Source organism: Verticillium dahliae, genomic scaffold (genome assembly GCF_000150675.1).
Source record: "Verticillium dahliae VdLs.17 supercont1.10 genomic scaffold, whole genome shotgun sequence".
NCBI classification, from domain to species: domain Eukaryota; kingdom Fungi; phylum Ascomycota; class Sordariomycetes; order Glomerellales; family Plectosphaerellaceae; genus Verticillium; species Verticillium dahliae.
In genome coordinates, this window is record NW_009276922.1 from 229,109 (window position 1) to 251,881 (window position 22,773).

General features: G+C 57.3%; 7 protein-coding genes across 7 annotated transcripts; 5 read left to right on the forward strand and 2 right to left on the reverse strand.

Moving 5' to 3' along the window:
* Positions 1 to 632: 632 nt before the first annotated feature.
* Positions 633 to 1,379, reverse strand: VDAG_05365 (ubiquitin-conjugating enzyme variant MMS2). Its single transcript, XM_009652260.1, has 3 exons — positions 1,198 to 1,379; positions 1,063 to 1,142; positions 633 to 965 (listed from the first exon to the last, which is right to left on the reverse strand). The coding sequence occupies exons 1-3, from the start codon at positions 1,274 to 1,276 to the stop codon at positions 696 to 698; spliced, it is 429 nt and encodes a 142-aa protein (XP_009650555.1). The 5' UTR covers positions 1,277 to 1,379; the 3' UTR covers positions 633 to 695.
* Positions 1,380 to 1,740: 361 nt separating this feature from the next.
* On the forward strand, positions 1,741 to 7,165 carry VDAG_05366 (uncharacterized protein; the record flags this gene model as incomplete). Its single annotated transcript, XM_009652261.1, has 7 exons — positions 1,741 to 2,272; positions 2,347 to 2,411; positions 2,468 to 2,695; positions 2,792 to 4,978; positions 5,030 to 5,243; positions 5,292 to 5,370; positions 5,431 to 7,165. The coding sequence occupies 7 exons, from the start codon at positions 1,741 to 1,743 to the stop codon at positions 7,163 to 7,165; spliced, it is 5,040 nt and encodes a 1,679-aa protein (XP_009650556.1).
* Positions 7,166 to 7,818: 653 nt separating this feature from the next.
* On the forward strand, positions 7,819 to 9,285 carry VDAG_05367 (mannose-1-phosphate guanyltransferase; the record flags this gene model as incomplete). The annotated part of the gene is made up of 3 exons (XM_009652262.1): positions 7,819 to 7,884; positions 7,961 to 9,208; positions 9,259 to 9,285. The coding sequence occupies 3 exons, from the start codon at positions 7,819 to 7,821 to the stop codon at positions 9,283 to 9,285; spliced, it is 1,341 nt and encodes a 446-aa protein (XP_009650557.1).
* A 502-nt stretch (positions 9,286 to 9,787) lies between these two features.
* VDAG_05368 (uncharacterized protein) lies at positions 9,788 to 11,253 on the forward strand (the record flags this gene model as incomplete). Its single annotated transcript, XM_009652263.1, has 2 exons — positions 9,788 to 10,887; positions 10,971 to 11,253. The coding sequence occupies 2 exons, from the start codon at positions 9,788 to 9,790 to the stop codon at positions 11,251 to 11,253; spliced, it is 1,383 nt and encodes a 460-aa protein (XP_009650558.1).
* A 515-nt stretch (positions 11,254 to 11,768) lies between these two features.
* VDAG_05369 (UDP-galactose transporter) lies at positions 11,769 to 13,433 on the reverse strand (the record flags this gene model as incomplete). The annotated part of the gene is made up of 4 exons (XM_009652264.1): positions 11,769 to 12,047; positions 12,103 to 12,837; positions 12,887 to 13,195; positions 13,350 to 13,433. 4 exons carry the CDS (start codon positions 13,431 to 13,433, stop codon positions 11,769 to 11,771), a joined length of 1,407 nt encoding a protein of 468 aa, XP_009650559.1.
* Positions 13,434 to 15,564: 2,131 nt separating this feature from the next.
* Positions 15,565 to 18,611, forward strand: VDAG_05370 (dynamin family protein; the record flags this gene model as incomplete). The annotated part of the gene is made up of 3 exons (XM_009652265.1): positions 15,565 to 15,811; positions 15,871 to 17,077; positions 17,138 to 18,611. 3 exons carry the CDS (start codon positions 15,565 to 15,567, stop codon positions 18,609 to 18,611), a joined length of 2,928 nt encoding a protein of 975 aa, XP_009650560.1.
* A 960-nt stretch (positions 18,612 to 19,571) lies between these two features.
* On the forward strand, positions 19,572 to 22,499 carry VDAG_05371 (uncharacterized protein; the record flags this gene model as incomplete). The annotated part of the gene is made up of 1 exon (XM_009652266.1): positions 19,572 to 22,499. One exon carries the CDS (start codon positions 19,572 to 19,574, stop codon positions 22,497 to 22,499), a length of 2,928 nt encoding a protein of 975 aa, XP_009650561.1.
* Between the last annotated feature and the right edge of the window lie 274 nt (positions 22,500 to 22,773).

Here is a 22,773-nt window from a genome sequence, read left to right on the forward strand (position 1 = left end):
ATGGCAAAAACCGTGGTGGCACCTCCAGCTGCTTGGCGGATCCACCGATAATTGCCGACACACCGACTGACACCTCGCCCAAGACGGTGAGTGGACGTCGACGGCGTCAACGATGTACGACCACAGCTCTGCTAGAGCGGATTTTTTCCATGGAATCATAGGATTGCCTTTTTGACAGTGTAAAATTAAAACACGAGGTATTCCATGTTGAGGACGAAGCGCGGGTCACGGAGCGCAAAGTAGGCCAGTTCATATTGCTCAGAATGCGTCAGGAAGTAGCTTGCTTCCTGGGTTGAGCCAGGGTAGCGCCCGACCCAGCTCATGCCCGGGGCGAGACCGCTGAGAAGACTCAAAATTGCTTCATCTTCTCTTGACGTAGGGGAGCCTCCGGTCGCTGCCATCGATCTTGCGGATGGCGTTGGATGTCCTAGTGGCACCTGCTCCGATCTTCCTCCTCAGCGAAACAGATTTGTCACGATCCTGCCAGTATCGGGCTTGAGTCAAACCGATATTACCCATGAAGTCACTGGGGAAAGAGGCAAAGCTGGTCAGGGACGGAAATCAACGTTTCCTCGACCTTAAGCTCAAGCCCAAGGAGTCAAGCGGTAGAGCCTGGCCAACAGGCGAAATGTATATCAACTCATGATCATTGACTCGTCTGTTGTCATAACACGCCTGACTCTGTATTCTACGCGCTACTCGTAGCAGGCGCCCTCGGGAGGCTGAGGGATCTTCTTGTTGGAGGGCGACGCCATGTACCTCCTGATCTCGATAAGGACCGTCTCCATGGTGTTCTCGCGCTTCCACTGCGCGAGACACGGCAGCTGCTGGGGGTCGACGACGCCGTTGCGCGGGTCGACGCAGGGAAGGTTGACCTGGCTGATGAACTGGATCGTTGGAGGCTCGTCGGGGTACTTGGGTCCGCAGTGCATCTTGACGGAGTAAATGCGGTTCTCGTGGACGCTCTGCCGAGGAAATATGTCAGTGGAGGCGCTGCGGCAGGGGCAGGGGCAGGTTGAGCGACGCCGAAGAAGCGGTCGAGCGTGGGAGAACGGGACCTACATGAGGAGGACCGAGGATGGTGCCGTTCCAGTCGGACATGAGCAGGTCCTCGTTGTCGTTCAGACCATAGGAGCAGGCCTCTGCATTCAGTGTCAGTTAAACTTGCGCCACGTGCCAAAGGGATTGTAGACTTGCGGCTACCTGCTCCAAGGCCCTTTTCGCCCTTCTCGAGCTCCTCGAGGAGACGGAAATTCCTAGGTACCTTGGCGCTCATGATGCTGCTCCTTGTGATCGGTCAAAGGCTTGGGTATTGGGGTATTGGGGGGGCCAGAATCGGCTTGGAGCAGTATGGGCAGGATGGGCAGTATGGGCAGTATGGGCAGTGTGGTTTGCTGTGACTGATGATGCCGATGAGGGGCAGTGCTCTGGCGCGGGACAAACAGTCTGAGACGCAGGTGGGCTGGCTCTTGAGGTACCTCCTTGACCTTGGACAATCGCGGGGCACTTGGGGTGGCCCAGGTGGGGAGCACGCACTTTGGTGCCCCCAGCGACGGCCCATGATGCTGACTCAGCATTCAAGGTGACAGCTCTCACCCTCGCCTGTCCCTTCCATAAGTCTCACCAGCTGCATCGTCATGCTGGCGCGATACTATCCACCATCGACGACGTGACCACTGACTTGATTCCCGGATTAGCTGGTCCGAAAGATGGGCCAAGCCGCATTCAGCTCATGAAACAATGACGACCCAATTGCTTGCCACGGAGCTCGCGAACCTCATCTCAGAGAGCAAGCGCAAGCATACCGACCTCCGACAGGCAGCCGAGAAAGCTCTCGAGGAGCTCAAAGCCGTCACCAGCAAAGCATCCAACGAGGCCCAAGCCATATCTGAACTCACGCAACGACCCAACTTTGTCAACCCCTTCGTCATTGCTTGCGGCACTAAGAATACCAAGTTCACCGCCATCGCCATCGTCTGTCTCCAACGCCTCATCCTTGTCCGGGCCTTACCCAGAGGAAAGCTCAGTCATGTCCTTGAGGCCTTGAGAGAGGCCACGTCTGCTGGACTCGATGTGCAGCTCAAAATTCTGCAAATTCTACCCACGCTGTTACAAAACTACGCTGGGGATGTGAAGGGCGACTTACTGGTCACAGCCTTGAATATCTGCTTCATCCTACAGACTAGCAAGAATGCAATCGTCAACAACACCTCAGCTGCGACGCTGCAGCAGCTCGTGGTCTCCGTCTTCGATAAGGTGGTCACCGAGGATCGTATGTTCAACTACCATGTTGATGCGACAACGCTGACTAGGTGCTAGGAACTGCACCCGCCGATGGCCCTCCAGCAGGCGAGGCTCCTACAGCGGACGCAGACATTCCGCTTCGCGAAGCCGCCCTCGATGCATACAGAGTTAGTCGGAATCTCCTCAAACTTCATGGCGCTGAAAACTGTACTGATCGGCATAGATCTTCAAAGACCTGTGCCTCATGACGGAAAACCAGCGACCTGAGTATCTCAGGTTGTCTGCTTTGCCGCAGACCTTTGGCCTCGAGCTGATAGAATCTGTTCTGACGAACCATGCGGCGATCTTCGTAAGCCACCCGGAACAGGCGTTCATCCTTCAGAGTCGGGTCATGCCGTTCATCATCAGCGCCCTGAAGGACAGGCCAAACTTTGCGACCTCGGTGCGGCTCGTACGCATTCTGTATACCCTCCTTCGACGACATCTCAATATCCTTCCAACCGAAGGTGGAGATGCGTTGGATATTCTCACTCATTTGCTCGACCAGGACACGGCTCTCTGGAAACGAGCCCTCTGTATGGAGGTCTTCCGCGGCATTTTCTCTGAACATGCTCTCCTCCGCCGAATCTTCATGCTCTATGATGCCAAAGAGGGCGAGAAGAATATCCTCCAGACGCTGACGGCAACCTTTGTCCGGATAAAGTACCGAAAAACCTGCTGTCATCGGACTGGGCCATCAGTCGACTTTGCCCCGTGGCGAATCCGTATGCGAATTCCGGCGCGACTGCCGACCAGGTCGTCTTGGAAAACAGGTGGCGTCACTGGTATCATGAGCGGCTCCGTCGGATCTGAAGGCTCAAACACCGGAATCAGCTCTCAATGGAGCAACATGCGAGTGCCTTGCATTGATCAACTGGACAAGACGGAGCCGCCATCCATTCCGGAGTCGTATATCTACAGTCTCACTTTGTCCTGCATCTCCTCCTTCTCGGAAGGGCTGGCCAAGTTCATCCTGCCCCTGACGGTGTCGGCAGAGGGGAGAAGCCGAAAGAGAAGCTTGAGGCAAGACGTCGGGCGAGAATCCCCAGGACCAACTGCGGAAGACTCTCCTCATGCACTTGGCCCTCGAGGTCATCTTGAGCGAGCAGGGTCTTTCAAGAGAAACCCAGTGCCTCGAAACCCCCTCACATTGGAAGACCATCCGTTGTACGCGGAAGTCAAGATTTGTGCTGCGATTGTAGACGAATGCTGGCCCGCCATTCTCGCTACCTGCTCGACGTTCCTCAACGCGGCGCTAGATTCCGAATACTACCACAGTCTGGTCAGGGCGTTCCAGAAGTTTGCCCATGTTGCTGGCCTGCTTCAGTTGTCAACACCACGAGATGCCTTTCTTACAACGCTCGGAAAGGCCGCCGTGCCTCCCAATGTATTCACTGCTTGCCTGAACGCCGGCAGCAATGCGCGCACCCCTAGCTTCGATGCATCAAGTACATCCCACAACAGTATCCTCAGCAACGCCAAGGGCTTGCTCAGTGTGGACAGTCTAGTTGGACAAGGCCCCTCGGCAGCGGAAAGAGGTCGTCAGCCATCGGTTGATGCCAGCGGTGCCACACTTACAACCCGAAATTTGCTTTGCCTCCGGGCGCTGCTCAATCTTGGAATTGCTTTGGGCCCTACGTTGGGGCCATCCTGGCGCATCATACTAGCAACACTTCAGCAGGCTGACTTTGTGCTCTTCTCAACCCACAAGACACCGTCGAGGACACCAACCGCGATTCGGGGTCAAGACAATCAAGTCGAAGGGGATTCCAACTCGCTAGTAGCCAACTTTGGCGCAGAAACCAAGGCAGTTGAGACGGCAGCATCACGTCTCATTGAAAGCACGGTTGACTTCCCCAATGACGCATTCATACAGGTTGTCGATGCGATTTGCGCTCTCCTAGATACGAATGCCGAAGACAAAACAGAGGAAGGCAGTCGGCCCCAGTCGCCCCCAGGCGGTGCTACTTTGAAGCCGACGAGCCAACATCGAAAAGCACCAAGCCCGTCGGCTGGTGCCTCGGCGCCCAATCAGCAAGATCAGTTCGCTTTGGCCAAACTTGGAGATATTGCTACCATCAATATCGAGCGACTCTTGTCATATCCGCCTGATGTGTCAGGCTGGGGCTCCCTCGTTGGTCAACTTGCCGAGACCCTCAATTCGACGACTGCCAACGCGTCGGTCCGCCTGAGAGCTGCGGAAATTCTCGTGAACCTGGCACTGGAATCGGCCAACGTCGCTTTGACGCTCGAGCCTGAAGAGCGAGGCCCTGTCCAACTACAAGTCCTCGAGTCGTTGCGAAATGCCCTGCGGCCACTCGAGAAGGAGGATCGCGATACTTCGGTGGCAAATCACGCAACAGATGTTGAGATACACAAAGTCATTCTTGAGGGGCTGAAGAGCCTCCTGGAAAACTGCGGCGAGGCGCTTGTTAGCGGGTGGGAAATCGCCTTTGAGATCATCGGATCTATCTTTATGAACCGAACGATTGCACCAGACGACAGAAAGCCTTCGGATGCACCGACGGCTACGCTGCTAACAAGATCTCCGAAACTGGTTCGTTCGTCGTTCAGCTCATTGCAGCTCATTTGTTCCGACTTTCTTACATCGCTCCCGAACGACTGTTTTCTCATTCTCGTTGATACCCTTTACAAATTCTCTTCGCAATATGACGATCTCAACATCGCTTTGACGGTATATCCCCTCTCCTCAGGTCACCTCGGTCGGCTTTACTGACAAGCGCAGACCGTTACGTTCTTCTGGGTTTTGTCAGACCACCTGTCAGGGAAGAACAAGCCAATGTCTATCACGACGAGCCTCATGGACGGCGCAGAAGTATCAGACCTGGCCGCACTCGCAGGCAATCCCAAGCACAAGTCGTCAAATGCTGCACTCTGGATGCTTCTATTACTTCGCCTCACTACTGTCACAGCAGACGATCGTTTAGAGCTTCGGAACAGTGAGTGCCCCCCCTTTTCACTGTATTCAAGCATGCTGACTTGCGAAGGCGCCATCCAGACCCTGCTCCGCATCTTTGACGCCTACGGCGACAATTTGAACCCAGAGGCATGGTTCACCTGCGTCAAGTTTGTCATCTTTAGGCTTCTGTCATCAATCGAAGACGAGCTTCGTTCACCAAAGGCTAGCGAGGGGGATGAAGATGATCGGAAAGAATGGCACGGAACATCAGTGCTCGTGCTGAACGGCATTTCCCAGCTATTAGCCTCGTACCTAAATGTTCTCTCGAAGCATCCATCGTTCAACAACTTGTGGCAAGAGCTCCTTGCTCATTTCACCACACTCTTGGACTTCAAGATCTTAGACGTCAGCACCGCAACCTTCAAGGCACTCGGTCAGATCCTCGCCCAGGGACAGCCACACCACAAGTCGAGTTTCAGCAAAGAGACTGTCGACGCGGCGTGGCAATTGTGGTCGCGAGGCATCCCTGTGGCGGCAGGAGACGACGGCACAAAGAACGACAATCAAAACTGCCTGACCGCCTACGTAGGCGCGTTTCATGATGTTTACCGGTTGGTCAGCGCAGACTTGACGGTCGAGCGGGTTCGCCAAATGTTGACCTTGTTCCGAGAGGCGTTGCAACGGGCCACGGTGGGAGCCTACGTCAATGATGTTGAGTACACCACGCCTCTCCAGAATCAGGTCCTGGAAGCCATCAAGACAATTCGAACGGACCTCGAGGGCGTCCCATCGGCCATGATCTCACAAGTTGCCGAGTTTGTGCGACTGCCATTCAATCGCGATCCCGCGAGGGAAGGGGCATCCAAGCGCACATATGTTGCCATGTCCAAAGGCAGCATGGCAGTCTTGCAAAGACTAGTATTGATCCATGCTGGCGACGCCGACGTGTATGCCAGTGGGGCCTTTTCTGCAGCACTGTCGGCGCTGTCCAAGGCCATCATTCTCAAATACCGATTCCCAATCGTCACGAAATCTACCCAACCGTGGAGGCTTGCAACTGATTCTACATTGGCCGTCTTGGAAGGAACACTTCCCCATCTACATACGCTTGACGTGCCAAAAGAAACTATCCCTGACATCTGGCGGCTGATAGTTGATGCTGCTGACGGCATCATCAGCGCCGACACTGAAGCGGCGCCCGACAAGACGGATATTCTGGACGACGAGGCCTTTGACATGAAGTCATTCCGCAAACTGCGGGAGCTCATTATTCCCTCGCTCGGCGCCGAGGTCATTCCCGACAAGACGCGCAAAGCGTATGCGGAGAGCCTGTTCCGAACGTCGATGATTCACACCCCACCGCCGGGCGATTCGGCGCTCGGTGCTGATGGTGCTGGCCTCTCAGCGATGTACAAGCCGCGAAAGGGCCGTACATCCGACCCAGCGGCCAAGGCACGATCAAAGATGAGCTACGTCTGTCTCGAGGAGCTCTTTTCGCTCGTCGCCACGCACGACGAGGACACGCCCGGGCCGTCCATCACGATCCAGCCACCGACCCCTCGCTGGCCGCCTCCAGCCCTCACCCTGCCTCACCCGGCACCCGAACCGATCAGCAGCCTCCACATCCGGACCGCTCGTGCCACCGCACCGTTTCTCATATTGAGGGCCGCCTTGCCGCTGCGGGCCTTCATTGCCGACCAGCCCCTTCGAGGCCGTATGCCGCAGCCCCTCTCACAACGGCGGGAGCTCCTTCGCCTGCTCGAGGCGCTTGTAGCCCTGCAGTCGCAGCCCGAGGCCATTCCCGACTCGCCGAACGTGGAGTGTGAGACGAGGAAGCACCTTTTGCGGTTGTATCCCTTGCTCGTGGCTGTCGTACGCGTCGCTGGGGCGGCAGGTGACGAGGCCGTACTGCATCTCGGCACGGAAGCGTTGGACATTGTGGGCGGGGAGCTTGGGGGTTGATGGGGAGATGGCGTGGCGATCGGCTTGTGAAACGGGTAATGGGTGTGTTCGGTTATGGGGTGCTGCTACATACTGTCACTTAGCAATTGCTGGGCGACTTTTCCAACCAACATTGTAGAGCTTAGAGGATGGATGAACTCGACTAAAAAAGAAAAAAAGAAAAGAAAGAAAAAACACAGAGAAGTTAATGCAGTCATGAATGGACCAAGCGGGTTGTCTTGCATACCTTGAACATACTCTCCCCAAATTGTCTGATCGCCAGCCCGTCTTGTCTTGCCCACCACGGTCTTGAAGCTCCCATCATGCCCCGCCTGCCCCTGCAGCCGCCGCAGCTCCCGCAGTTAGTGCATCGTGTGCATCTCCCACAGGGGCAGTAGAAGATTCCGCTCCCGCCTGCAGAAGACACGAATTCCCCGCTTAGCGAGGGGCACAAAAGTGGAGGCCTCGACCAAAGAAGCTGCCCATGCCCCCCCCCTGGTCAGTGGTCACCGCCCTACCATCTTCCCACCTGGCCTGCATCATCAACATACCTACCTGGCGGCCAGACCCTGGATACCCGTTTTCTTGAGCCTCCTCCCTCTTTACCCCTCCCTCTTTTCTGCCGCCGTCGACCACTACAGCAGATCGCGGTTCCTACAACCACCATTGACGACATGTCTCTGCAGATTCCCACCCGCGGCAAGACGCAGGATGCGGCCACGACCAAGGCGGTCATCTTGGTACAAACCGACCACCTGTCTCCTCCCTTCCTCTTGGCGCCTTGGAGCTCGATGCTAACTGTTCTCGCGTCACCAGGTCGGCGGTCCCTCGCGCGGCACCCGATTCCGCCCTCTCAGTCTTGACGTTCCCAAGCCCCTCTTCGAAGTCGCCGGCCACCCCATCATCTGGCACTGCCTCGCGGCCATTGGTCGCATTCCCGATGGACAGATCTCGGAGGTTCTGATCATCGGCTACTACGACGAGACAGTGTTCCGCGACTTCATCAAGGACTCGTCCAAGGAGTTCCCCGGCCTGAGCATCAAATACCTGCGCGAATACGAGGCCCTGGGCACCGCCGGCGGCCTCTACCACTTCCGCGACGCCATCCTCAAGGGCCGCCCCGACCGGCTGTTCGTGCTCAACGCCGACGTCTGCTGCTCCTTCCCCCTCGTCGAGATGCTGGCCCTCTTCGACGACAAGGACGCCGAGGCTGTGATTCTCGGCACCCGCGTCTCGGACGACGCGGCGACAAATTTTGGCTGCATCGTCAGCGACGCGCACACGCGCCGCGTGCTCCACTACGTCGAGAAGCCCGAGACGCGCGTCAGCAACCTCATCAACTGCGGCGTCTACCTCTTCGCCACGGACGCCATCTTCCCCTCGATCAAGACGGCCATCAAGCGCCGCGCCGACCGCCCCTCGCGCCTCGTGTCGTACCCGTCGTCGGAGAACCTCGAGAACAGCTACGTGTTCCACAACGACGAGGACGACGACGAGGAGCGCAAGAACGAGGTCATCCGTCTCGAGCAGGACATCCTCTCCGACATGGCCGACACGAAGCACTTTTTCGTCTACGAGACCAAGGACTTTTGGCGCCAGATCAAGACGGCCGGCTCGGCCGTGCCGGCCAACGCGCTGTACCTGCAAAAGGCGCAGCAGCAGGGCTCCCCCGAGCTGGCCAAGCCGTCGGCCAACATTCTGCCGCCCGTCTTCATCCACCCGACGGCGACCGTCGACCCGACGGCCAAGCTCGGCCCCAACGTGTCCATCGGCCCGCGCGCCGTCATCGGCCCCGGCGTGCGCATCAAGGAGGCCGTCGTGCTCGAGGACAGCGAGGTCAAGCACGACGCCTGCGTGCTGTACTCGATCATCGGCTGGGGCAGCCGCGTCGGCGCCTGGGCCCGCGTCGAGGGCACCCCCATGGCCGTCAACAGCCACACGACGAGCATCATCAAGAACGGCGTCAAGGTGCAGAGCATCACCATTCTCGGCAAGGACTGCGGCGTCGGCGACGAGGTGCGCGTGCAGAACTGCGTGTGCCTGCCGTACAAGGAGTTGAAGAGGGTGCGTCTTCCCCGCCGAGCCTCATGCTGCGTGCTTACTGACTGGCGCAGGACGTCGCGAACGAAGTCATCATGTGAGAGGGCTATTTACGGTCGATTCAGCGTGCTGGTAATGACGGATTGGGTGGTGAGTTTTGCATGCACCAGGGGAAAAGCGTCCCATTGCTCTTATAGATCATGCCCGCCATGTCTAGCGTCAGCTCAAAATGCGAATGATCTTCTGTTGATGAACGGAAGCCGTCTCTTGGCGTGTCAGTCTGGTGTTGTACCCAACCGAGGCGACATGCAGTGCAAGCCGCCGAACTGTCCTGCAATAAATCGGCAGCAAGAGCAGTCGGGACAGGCGCTTGCCGTTTGTTGTCAACGGAAGGCGTCTGTTGTCAGAGGGCAGGATAACCCGGCTGCTTCCTGACCCCAGGCAGGAAACACCAAAGACTCCGATATCCCACCATCTTCGCGATTGCCATCTTGGACGTTTGTAATTTTCTTCACCAGATCAAACCCACCTCTCCAACAGCCAAAGACCGCCGGATGCTTCCGCCAATGTTGATCATATGCCTGTCATAACCACCTCGACACCATGCCTCCCAAGCGATACGTGCCTCCGCGGCCCCGTGCCCACAGAACCGGCTCGCACACCAACTCGGAAGCATTTTCGCAGCCACAGGTCGCTGCTGTGAAGCATCAGCAGCCCCTCCCGTTCGGCCGTCTATCAGGATCAGAACCATCTGCCTCGGGAATCGTCCAACAGGGCACGTCCAAGCCTCACCCCTCGTTCCCTCCCACTACACAGAAGCCCGGGGCTCCCCCAAGCAAGCGTCTCAAAGTAGGAGACACGAACACGGCGGAAGACCCGTCATCTTCTACTGGAAGGACTGCCCTCGACCTGGCGAAACCAACCGCCAATACGTTGACCTCGGACCAACACGAGATTCTTCTACGCCACCGCCTGTCGGCCCCTACCATTCACACACTTGTTTCTATCCCATGTGCAGCTCCGCCCAACATTATCCTTCAAAAAGCATGTCTAGCCACCGAGATCAACTCGCACCCTCTCCTCCCGGGCGAAAAAGCACTCTTCTCTACCCTCAACGCCGCGGCAACCACAATCTGGCCGATAGCTCTGTCCACGCCGACCCTCGCCTGGCACAAAGCCTTCCTCATTGCCCAGAACCATCCCACCGGACGATCCTGGCTGTACATACCGCGGATCACACCCCGGGATCGAGCCGCTCTCGGCGAAGAGTCGAAGCACATCACCTCCCTCATCCGCCGCATCCTCCGCTGCGCCGCTGACCTCGCCGCACTCCGCCACGACGGCGTCACCGTCCGCCGCGCCCTCGAGCTCTCGCGCTCCATCGCCGCCGGCGCGTGGGAGGGCGACACGCACGAGCTGCAGCAGGTCGCCAACATTGGCCCCAAGAAGATTGAGATGCTCGAGGCCGCCGGCATCTCGACCGTCCGCGCCCTCGCCGACACGGAATTCTACAACATTGACCGCATCCTGAAGCGGAACCCGCCCTTTGGCATGAACACGGTCCTCCTGCTCAGGGCCTTCCCCCGTCTCCTGCTGAAGGCCCGCTTCGAACGCTGGGCGGCCGCGTCCGACATGCTCGCCATCGACGCCCTGCCCCGAGAAGGTCGTCCGCGCCCTCGCGCCGGGCCTGCGCCCTGGCCATCGTGCGCGCGCGGCTCCGCTGCCTCAACGACGACGTGCCCCTCTGGCGAGAAAAGGTGCACTAGGTGTGCGTGTCCGTGGAGAGGGGCCCGCGCCCAGAGGGCCGCCGCGTCTTCGCGGGCCGGGGGGCGGCGGCGCAGGGCGCTGGCGGCGCCCCTGGCGGTAGCGGTGCTGGTGACGTCGAGCCAGGCCGCCGCGGCGAGCTCCTCTTTTTCCACCGCGTCAGCACCAAGTGCCTCATGGAGGCGGATCGCGATCTCGTCTTCCCCGTAGCCATGACGCCGGGGGAGGCCATCTTTGCCTGGGCGAGCTGCGAGGAGGTGGTTGGCACCCTTATCGAGATGGACGTCTCGGCGCCAGAGGTGTGAACAACAAAAAAAAGAATGCGTGGGCAACGGTGCGGGCGAACTAGTGACAGCTACGGGTTCACATGTTAAACACGGTCAACATTTTGGAGGCATTCAGTCCAATGCAACAGATGTAGGTCGTGGTATGTCTGTCAAATCAGTCCGCTTGCCTGGTCTTATATATACACATCAGGCGCCCGGCTCTATTTTCTTCTCTTCCCAAAACCCCCGTCCGCTCTACGAAAGACCGTGTACCACCAAGTGCAGAAACAAGAGAAAATATGAGTGTCTTTATGTGTGTATGTGTGTGTGTGTGTCGTGCTGGCCTCACCATCGGCTCGGCTGGGTATCGCATGCCCCGTTTCCCCTCTCCCTCTTTTCATGCCGCCGATTCCAAGACTGTATACATGGGATGGACATGGCCTAGAAATGGTCCCTGTGTATTTTTTTGTATGACCTCCCGTCTCTTCTGTCGATCACTCCGTCTTCTCGTGTCGATGTGGTGTCCTTGCACAAATGAAACATGAAGAGGCGACTCAGTCACCCCGGAACTTGCTCAGATTCCGTGCTGACGGTGAGCGTGGATAGCGCATCGGGCTCGACGGCCGCGACGTCGACAAGGCCATGCTGCGGACTGACTCAAGCGGGTCGAGTGGGGGCCGTAGATCGTCGCCGAGCCGCGGGGTATACATTGGGTCAACGGCGGTCTTTTGGTAGCTCGCAATGCGCAGTGGTGGCGGTCGACGGGTCATCTTTCGTTCAGGAGAGCTGTATAGGTAGGTTGCGAACATGACCAACGAGGTGCCGAGGATAAACTAGGCCTGGGTCAGTTATCGATGGCTTGAGGGTCGTGGGAGTCCCTGTACTTACGGTGAAGCCGAATACAAAATCAAAAAAGAGCACGCTGAAAACGAAACTGACGACAATGCTGATGCTTGCTGCAAAGTTTTTGGCAATATTGTCGGCGTAGTTGATGCACATGCTGGAGAGGACACCTCCGGCAGACTGAAGAAAGATGGCGGTCCACACGACCCAGTTATAGCCGTCAAAGAATCCATGCTCACGGACTTCGGCGCCGTCTTTGAAAAAGACGCCGATAATGAGGGCCGGGAAGAGCGAGTAGAAAGAGAGCTGCACGTTACGGGTCCAGATCGAGGTATTCGGTGGTGCGGCCGCGTCCTTGAGGATCTTTTCAAAGTACACACCGGCGAGTCCAGAGCTGGCAGCTGCGATCAGGGCCGCAAAGACTCCAAAGGTGTAGTTGCTGGCCATTGTGCGAGCTTCGTCCTCGGCCATGCCTTGGTATGTGGCGGAGCGAGGGAGGACTAGGGGCGTGCGAGGTGCAAGGACCTGAGCAGCACGCTTGGTCACATGGTGCGCACCGTTGGCTGCAGCCTGGCCGAGCTCGTGAACGGATCGCGGAAAGAAGTGGTCGGCATCATGGTGGAGCAGGATGCTGTTGTAGGAGGTGGAAGTTTGGTGTGTGTCGGAATGCGGTATACAGACGATCGAGACACCAAAAGTGAGCACCAACAGTGCGAGCCATCGCTTGGGCGGGAGTGAGCGCCGCAAAATCGTGACCGAGAAGACGGCGGCTGCGAGAATCTGCGCATGTTAGCCAGAGGTGGGCCACGTACAGGACAGATGAGCTCACCTTGAACTGGGAGAGAACCTGGAAGTGGACAGCATCGAGATTGCCAACAGCCACATACTGCAGGGAGTTTTGCAGCGTATACAGAACGGCGGGCACTGCCAACCTCCAGCTGTCGCCCGATGACACAGCCGTTCGGATGTGCCAATAGATGGCGGCGGGCGTCGCCGACGTGCCTAGGGCACGTGATGTTTCGGCGATGCAGCAACAGAGGCATATGGACAACTTGATGACCTCACTGAGGAAGACGGCGGTCGAGGCGAAGTATCGATGGTCCCCCACTTGTGGCATGATTCGGGAGTAGTGCATGATCTGGAAGAAGAGGTCTGCGTTAGTCGGTATACCTCATGGAAGCAAGAGCCACACGGTGACATACGAGGATGAGAGCCGAATTTTGGAAGCACAGCTGCAAGTGGAACGGTCAGCGGCCTGCCGGGAGGTCAAGACGGGAGGAGATTTGTATTACGGTGACGAGGGACACCTGTTTCGCGGGCATGCCCATGATGGTGGGCGCCTTGGAGGGGTACGGCGCGGTGCCGAGTATCGCCATTGTGAAGGGCACGCCGTGATGGCGAGTGAGGTTGTCGAGGAGAGGAGAAGAAGTCGGTTTGCGGAAAAGAAAAGGACGCCGTCAACGGCTGGAGGAAGGAAGCTGCGCGGAGGCCGGGCTCGCGCGCGCAAGTCTGCGGGGGAAATGGTATGCGTGATGGATGTTGAAACGGGAATGGCGATCGTGGTCGTGCGACCCCCTGACGTAGCTCGAGCGGGAGGGAGGAGGAGCCCGGATTGGGGTAGCAGGTAGGGCTGTCGCGCGGGTAACGTGAGGAAGTCTGTACGGCGAGGAAACTGGTCGTTGAGGAAATGAGCCGTTCGAGAAATCGTCGCGCCGTAAGGGGACGTGGCGTCGGTGGTCAATGGAGAGGGTGGCCGTGTCAATTGAGGGGGCCTCGAAGCAAATGTGAAGTGTGTCGACAAAGAAACGGTGGCCGAAACCTAAAAGGAACAATTGGTGAGGGCAGAGTGTCGCAGGAAGCGCTGTTGAAAATGGAAAGAAGAGGGACAATGGAGAGGCAGGTCGAAGGAAAGGCCCCACGATCGTCACGTCGGGTCTGGTGTTTGTCGCTCTTGTGCGTCGTGCCTCATGCCTGGTGCCTTGTGCCTCGTTGCCAGTGCCTGCCGACGTGGTGTTCTGGGATTCGGGACCAGGGGCAGGCACGATGGGATATGGAAGATCAAGAGCAGGTGCCAGTGCCAGCACACGGCGAACTTTGGGAAGGCGGAGCGGAGCGCCAGGGCCCAGAAGCCAGAGCCAAGAACCCAGGACCCAGGACCGCTTTTCAGGTGGTGTGGGTCCCGTGTTCAGGGCGGACGAACAGGGGGCCAGCCACACTGCCAGAAAGTGGTAGCGTCTGGAGCGTATCCGGATTAGCGCATGGATGCGCTGCGTTGCTTCATTTGCTGTGCTGGACCTCCACTGAAGGAAAAGGAAGGAAGCCTCGCCGCCCTCCGTCTGCCCAAGTGTGGCACTGTTCGCTGTTCTGCACATGTCAGGGCAGTCAGTCCTGTTGGCGATCCGGGGAAGCTGCCCCGGGGAGCTTCTGGGCATCTGCGCCTTGGCGGACAGAAAGGTACTCGATGCCTGAAGCCTCCTCCCCAGCTTTTGCTTTTCCCTCCTCACCGCCAGCCGCCAGCTGCCGATCCAACCGGGACAGACGACGTCCATGAGCGACGCCTTTCTTATTCTGATGGCCATGACCGGACGAACACGATGTTCCCTACTATTTCGGAGTTTGGTGGATGGCGGGATCATGTTGACGTGACATGTGCATGGAAGCCAACAAACAGCACCCAACCAGATCCATCTCACCCGTGCTGGAACATTTCAAATGACAATGCAGCCAGATGTTCATCATCAATGATGGCGCACCAAATAGATGGAATTTCAATAGTCGCAAACCAGTTCGTCGTCAACAAGCAATATACGGTATAGCAGATCAAAGGAGCTGCCACGTCGAGTCAAGCCAACAGGGGGTGCCGCCTCGCGACCTGCCAGCCACCTGTTTCTTCAGCTTGAGCTGCTCACCCCTGTCACATCTCATGCACCTCGTCTCCTCCACGTCCCAACACTCTTCGTTAAAAGGTACATGTTCCACGAACCCCCTTTTGGCAGCGCAACACCATTAGATCCGTTGCCCGGTCTCAAATGCAGTCAAAATGTTAATCTCAGTGCGAGATGATTTTTCGTTCCCAAATCGCCTTGCCATGAGCCTCCTCGGGTACTGCAGATGGATATCCATCCCCTCCCCCTAGGTATCGCCTAACAGGCCATGAACCAGTTTCGAGTACCACAGGAGATTCAGTCCTTGCCCCTGGAGGGAACTTTAACGACGAAGCCCCAAAACCTCGCTGCTCCCCAAGAACATCACACGCTTTGTCGTTCACCTCTTGCTCGCTCAAAGATCTATGCTTGACTTTTTCTGAACTCATTTTGTTTTCCCTCTGGGTTCTTTGACCAGGAATCGTGAGCCTGACTGTCAACACCCCTTTCCCCACTGCCTGAATCTCTGCCTGCTGCCTCAGCCCATCGTCTTCTGCTCCTGCCTATTCCATTCAAATCCAGCGATATCAAGGCCACCATCTTCAGGTGGCATCCTCTCCAGCTCTTCCCTCCTCTCACCACCATGGCCACCCCTCTCACGCCTCGGCCTAAACTGGAACCTGGGTCACGATCGTCCACGGACTCGGATTCCACAACAACCATCCCACAGTTTGCCGTACCACCACGCCCTGTATCGCCCAGAAACTCTGCTCCTACCTTCGCACCCCAAGAAGAGGTTCAGCATCGTTCATCGGAGTGGCACACAGCACAGTCATCGACAAATTGGCCGCCGCAGAGCGTCGCTCAATCGTTTATGCGGTCGGATGCCCGTAAGTACTCGCCTACCTCCATGAGCCTCACCTGTAATATATCAACTGAATCGATGCAGCAACGCCGACTGTCTTTCAAACCCGTACTTCCACTGTGGATGGGAGCGAGCCCGTCTACCTCGAAGTGCGTAATCGCGGCATGCCTTACGATCAGTCGACGCCCGGCTTGGGCGAAAGCTTCTTGGAGGGCTCCTTCCAAAATGTCGGCGCCAAGCTCAAGGCGTGCAACGACACGCTCGGTGACGTCCAGCAGCTGGGTATCGAACACATTGTCTCACTCCCGAGCCTCATCATGGTTGGAGACCAGTCGGCCGGGAAGTCCATGCTGATGTCCAGCGTCGCGGGCCTGCCCCTTCCTCGGAGCGATGGCGTCTGTACGAGGTGCCCAATTCACATTCGTGCCTCCAGAAACAACGAGTGGTCGTGCCGTGTCAGCCTGCAACTGGACTACGACTATTGCCCACCTCCCTTCGGCCAGCCCATTACGAAGGAGGATGTTACCGCCGAGAACCCTTTCCCGCCTTGGGTCCGACGACAAAATCGTGAGGTCAAGGAGTTCATGACCATCTACTCACGGAACAAAAGCGAGATCGAAACTGTTCTCCGCTGGGCCCAGGTGGCGGTCCTGAACTATGCCCAGAACTCGGATTTGTTCATTCCTGGCTCAGGCGCCATCGCGAGGACTAGGGAACTTGCCGTCGAAGCCGAGAATACCATTGCCAAATTCAGCCCCAACACTGTGGCACTCGAGATCAAGGGGCCCGACCTGCCCGACCTGTCGTTTTATGACCTGCCCGGCATCTTCCGCAATTCCGGATATGAGGAAGACGAGTATCTTGTTCAAGTTGTCGAAAACTTGGCTGTTCAGCACATTTCGGAAAACGACGCTCTCATCATCTGGGCGGTCCCCATGAATGCCGACCCCGAAACGTCGTCTACTTTGTCCATCATTCGCAGAGTCGGCGCTCAGAACCGCACCATTGGCGTCATGACCAAGGCTGATCTGCTGCCGAATCAGGGTAGCAATAGCTACGGCCAGTGGCTGTCCATGCTTCGCGGCGAACGTCACCTCATTGGCCACGAGTACTTCATCACCTCTCGGCGCGCAGAACAGGACCTGGATCGCCAGACCCAATGGGAGGAGGCCTTGTTCAATGGCAAGCATGAGAACTGGCCAGAGGAGTTTGCCGAGTTTTCAGATCGATGTGGTGTCGAACGACTGAAGGAAGCTCTTTCGGAAAAGCTTGGGAAGGAGTTTGCAAAAAAGTGAGTGGCCTTCGGACCTCAACATACGTTGTCTTTCTTTAGCTGACGAACAATTCACAGCCTTCCCTCTATCAAGAGCAAGATCTTTGACGAGCTTCGCAAGAACGAGAAGCGGCTCAGCAACCTTCCAGAATTGCCCACCAACATCGAGTACGAGGTGCGCAAAAGCTTGATCGAATTCACGGCGATCGTCAAGGACAAGATCCGCGGCAATGAGTTCTCCTCTGCTTTCGGTCTTTTGGCGGGGTCTTTCCGCGAATGTCTGTTGCACGCGAAGCCTAAATTCTCGCTCAAGCACAAGTCTGATGTGCCAGTTCTCGAAATCTCTGATGACGACGAGCCAGCAAGTGCGAGCCGCAAGCGAGGCCCGCAGGCCAGCTCCAACGGTGCGAGCAAGCGACCCCGACACGTCGGCAGTAGCGGCAGCTTCTCCCAGGCTTCGCAAGCCGGCTTGCAAATGAAGACGGAAGAGGCCACTGTGCGCAACGGTACGCCGACACCACACACGCCATCTCGCGGCTCCGTCCGGCCGTCTGTTCTGCCTGCTCCGTTCCAGAACTTTACATCTCTGGGCTCGGGCTTCAGGAGCATTGGGGCGATCCGCGCAGACATCCAGGCCAAGACCAAGGCTGGTATGCCGAACATTGTCCCTAGCGAGGTGTACAACGATCTCTGTAAACTTGCCGTGAAGCACTGGAACCATCCCATGCTTGTCTTTCTGGAGGCGGTTATGTCTCATCTCCAGGTCATAGTCAACCAAGCTCTGGATCAGGCTTTCGGCAAGCTCAAGCGACGTCTCGTCTTCAAGGACTCCAAAAGACACATGGAGGCCTTTCTCAGCAGCCGCCGGAGCAAGGCCCTGGAGTTCCTGACGGAGCTGTACGAGATGGAGTCTTACCAGCTGTTCACGATTAACCACGACGCATTCACCCTGTACGAGCAGGAGGAAGGCCGCCTGCTCAAGCGTTACCGCCATTATGTGCGATGGCAAGCCTTTGTCGGCGAAAAGTGCGAGAGCAGCGATAAGACGGCGGCCTCTCACTTCAACAGCGACTGGGACCGCATGACGCCCGACCAGCGCGCCAGCGAGCAGAGACGCCATGACGCAGAGCTCATCAAGATGGGCCCCGATCCGTTTGAGAAGGAGCTCAAGGTTGCTGCCTATGTGCGGGGATACTACCGGCTGGCCGCCTTGCGGTTCGCCGAAACGACGACGCTCTACGTGACGTCACGGATGTTTCCGTCGATTGTCAAGGAGCTCGACATGTACCTCGAGACGCAGCTGGGGCTGATGGGTGCCGGTCCCGAGGCTTTTGATCGCCTCATGGACGAGGAGGAGACGACGGCCCGCAAGCGCCAGACGTGCAAGCTTACTGTTGAGAAGCTGAAGAAGGCCATGGACTCCATCAACGAGCTGGAGCGCGAGACGGAAGACGTCGACATGGCAATGGATGGTGCCAATGACATGGGCGGTCTCGATGATGGCGGTCACGGCATCAGGGGCTATGCCGAGACGATCAGCGATGAGCTGTGAGTCACGGCTGGAGATTTAGTATGGGCCCAGGGTGCTTTGCCAAGACGGTTGCAGATGGATGAAAGTGCGATGACTCGGATGCTGTTGCAGAACAAGATAAGACCATGTCTGGCCAAGAGATGGTGAGATGTTGCTGCGTTTGATTCTGGGAGGGAAAGGTCTTTGTATTCTAAGGAATTTGTCGTCTGGATCGTGTTATATTGCTTAAAGGGCTAGATGTGGCCGAATGAGGTTGCTGGTTTGTTTACAGGTTAGCTGATACCATGGAATGTCAAGTCTGTTGCAACTGGAGTTTCCTGACTGTTGATGCCTTGTCGTGGTGTTGGAGTTCGAGACAGCCTTTCCTTACCACCGCCATCAAATCAGAAAGCAACATGCCGGAATATGCCTGCTATGGGTGTCCGCGAACTATGAGACATCAATTGCCAATGAGTCACATGATCTGATGCCATTGTCGGTGCCAAAGCTGGCGGTGGTCTTGCAGGAGCAGAAACCCTGAAGCAGAAACCCTGAAGCAGAATCCCTGAAGCAGAATCCCTGAAGCAGAATCCCTGAAGCAAAAGGGGCTCAGGGGCTTCCTTGCGTCTTAGTCAGCGGTTGCGAACCACAGCACAAGGCAAACCTGTGTGACTGGCACGGCTGCCTACGCCTCCACCCCCACAATCCCCGATGGTCTGATGGTCGTTGGCTGCTATGAGTAGATCCTCTTTCGCCTTGTACTGCCTAGACGATCATCAATACGAGACGACCATCCATATGGGCCCGGCTATATACCTGGCCGTTGGCCCTCAACTTCCTCCTCATTCTTTCGAGACTTCTAGAGTTTCTTCCCTATCCACCGAGACCAAAGTCCAGCTGCGGTCGAGAACCTGAGGAACCTCTCACACTCGCAAGCACCGCATCATACGAGGTTCATATCAGCGACACGAGGCAGCACCGCGGGCTTCCTCCACCACTACCATGGCCTCATCAGGCAGCGTCTTCTCCGAGACTCTCCAAGAGATCACGAAAACCAAGCTCGAGGAGCTTTCCAAGCGGCGCAACAACTTTGAGACCTCCAAGGCCGCCGTGCTCGCCTACCTCGGCGAGGAGACCGACAAGGTCGCGCGCATCAGGGCCCTCAGCAGCGGCGTCAAGCGATGCCTCGGCGTCGCTGTCGACAAGAACGGCGGCGTCGTCCTGCGGGCCGGCAAGCAGGGCCCGCTCGAGATCGAGCTCAAGAACCTGGATCGCTTCCTCGAACAGGCGCGCCACGACCCTTCTGTCTCCGCCAAGATGCTCGATGCGTGGGAGGCTTCCCTGCTCGGTCACCTCGGCACGCAGTCGCTCAAGTTTCAGTACGCGGATCTCTACGGCCAGCTCGTCACCGAGTGGCTGTCTGGCGATCGCAAACAGGCGTCCAAGAAGGCGGATGCCGATGTCGAGATGGGGGACGACTTTGAGCATGTCGGCAGCGCCGCCAAGCTCCAGGCGCGGGCCGAGTGGGAGAAGACGGTCTTCGAGCCGGCCAACGTCGACGTGAAGGCGTTGAAGAGACATCTTGCCACGCTGTTTGGTGCCGGCGGTGACCCCGAAAAGGAGAAGCTGCGCGACGCGCTCGAGAAGCTGCGGAGCGACGTTGCCGTGTTCGAGACGTCCATGTCCGACCCCACCCAGTTCACCAATGCCTCTCTCCTGCGGGCCATCACCGGACTTCTCAGCAGCGACTTGCTGACGAATGAGAAGCGAGAGGTGCTCCGGGACTTCAAGAGCAACAACGTCATCCTCGCCGAGATTGCTGACGTCCTCAACATGCGCATCGCCGCCCTTCAGACCTGGTCGTGGGGCGACAGGGTGCTGCTGGAGCAGCATCGCAAGATCAGCGGCGTGTACCACGTCAAGATGCACGAGGACCTCCTGCAGGCCATCTTCCTGCAGCACATTGGCGTCAAGTGGTCCGTTTTCTGCAAGAGGGCCTTCACGACGTTTCGCAGAGCAAAGGGCGCTTGGACGCCTCGACGCAATCCGGTCTCCAAGACGGACAAGAAAAGGCTGGGATACTACCTGGGACCTGTGTTCCGTAACGGATGCCTTCAGGACCGCCGCAGGGATCTCTACAACAAGGATTACTTCTTGGCTCAACTTCTCAGCTCTGAGACGCAGCAGGTTCACAATGCGGACGGCGAAGAGGAGGCAGACTGGGAAAACGCAGCAGAGCCAGCCTCAGATTTCATCAGCCATGGCTTTGCCGCGTCTTCGCCGATACCGATGTACAAAAGAGGACCTGGTGCTGGGGGCGCAAAGAGGCACAGGAAGATCGCCACGTTCAGAGATAACGAAGCCTCGGACTCCGAAGACGACCGCTCGGGCGACGGGGATGATGATGCTCATACGGCGACGCCGAAGAACACCATGAAGCTGAAGCAGCAAATTCTCCACATTCTCTCAACCGAGATTGCCATTGGCACAAGCCTCCATGGAGAGGTGACTGCTTTCCATTCTGTTTTTGAGAGCTGGGCTCCGCTCTTGCCACATCAGACGGTTCTTGCTGTCCTCGGATTCTTTGGCGTCTCCGAGCCGTGGCTTGCCTTTTTCCAGAACTTCCTCGAAGCGCCGTTAAAGTTTCTCGACGACGATGACACAGTCAGCAGTCGAAAGCGTCTCCGCGGCACACCCGCCTCTCACACCCTCAGCGACCTCTTTGGTGAATCGATCCTTTTTTGCTTGGACTTCTCCGTCAATCAGGCGACCGAGGGCCAGACTATATGGCGTATCCACGATGACGTTTGGTTTTGGTCCAATGATGAGACCAAGGCAGTAACGGCATGGAAGACGATGGACAACTTTGCCCGGGTCACCGGCACCAAGCTCAACCCGGTGAAGACCGGGGCTGTCCGAGTCGACCAGGCCTCGCACGAGCCCAGAGCACTCAGTGAATTGCTTCCAAAAGGCGAGATCCGATGGGGCTTCCTCCGACTTTCGTCGACCACGGGCCGTTTCGAAATTGATCAGACCATGGTCGACAAGCACATTGAGGAGCTCCAGAAACAGCTCGTCGGCAGCAACAAGAGCGTCTTCGCCTTCATCCAGACCTGGAACACGTACGCAGACACATTCTTCTCCGCCAACTTTGGCAAGCCTGCATGCTGCTACGGCGTCGAGCACGTGGACGATATGCTTCGTACGCATCAACGGATCCAAAAGGAGATATTCTCGTCCTTTGCCACCTCTTTTAACGAAACAGGGGCAACGAGCGTCGCTGACCATCTGAAGAAGACGATTGAGACCCGTTTCGGCATCGCTGATGTTCCCGACGGCTACATCTTCTTCCCCGTGGAGATGGGCGGCCTGGATCTCAAATCGCCATTCGTGACCCTTCTCCAGATTCGCGACTCGTTCAGCGAGTCTCCGTCTGCCATGCTGGAGGCCTTCCACAAAGGCGAGCGTGAGGGCTACCAGGCCGCCAAGGAGCGATTCTACAGCAGCGAGATTGAGGAGCTGCACGACAGCCTCGCGGACCCGGACTGGAAGCCCGAATCGAAGCAGGAGCAGGAGACGTTCCTCGATTTCGAGGACTACACGCGGTTCAGGGAGGAGCTCCGCTTCGAAGACAATGGAGTCCAGGTGCACGATCTTTTCAGCAAGATGTTGGTCGAGCCGTCCCCCTCGACATTGTCGCCAGACACGGGTAAGATCAGCTCGGCGCTGCGTAACTTGACCGGCAATCCGAGGCCGAGAGGTATCTTCTCGAACTGGGCCTCGATGGAGCCGTACTGGCAGTGGGTGACCATGCTGTATGGACCGGAGATTGTGGACCGTTTTGGCGGCCTGAACATTGTTGATTCCGGGTTGCTGCCGATGGGAATGGTCAGCATCTTTAGGGAGAAACGGGTCACATGGGAGGGCTGAAATGTCTGCGAGTATGAAATGGGGAGCACATTCAGGGAACTGGGCACAAATTGACAGGTCTGCGAACAACATGCACACAAGAAATCAAGGTGTTCGGAAATTGTTTCTTTATTATACCAGTTCAGCTGCTTTCGACCGAGAGGAAGTCCTAGGCTTGAGCTGTACCGGCAAAGATACGAAGAAGTGAATTTGCATCAATCGATGCCATATCGTAGGAACCCCAACCCATCATCATCATGTTTCTTGCGTTTCCTCTTCAGCAATCGCCTTCCCC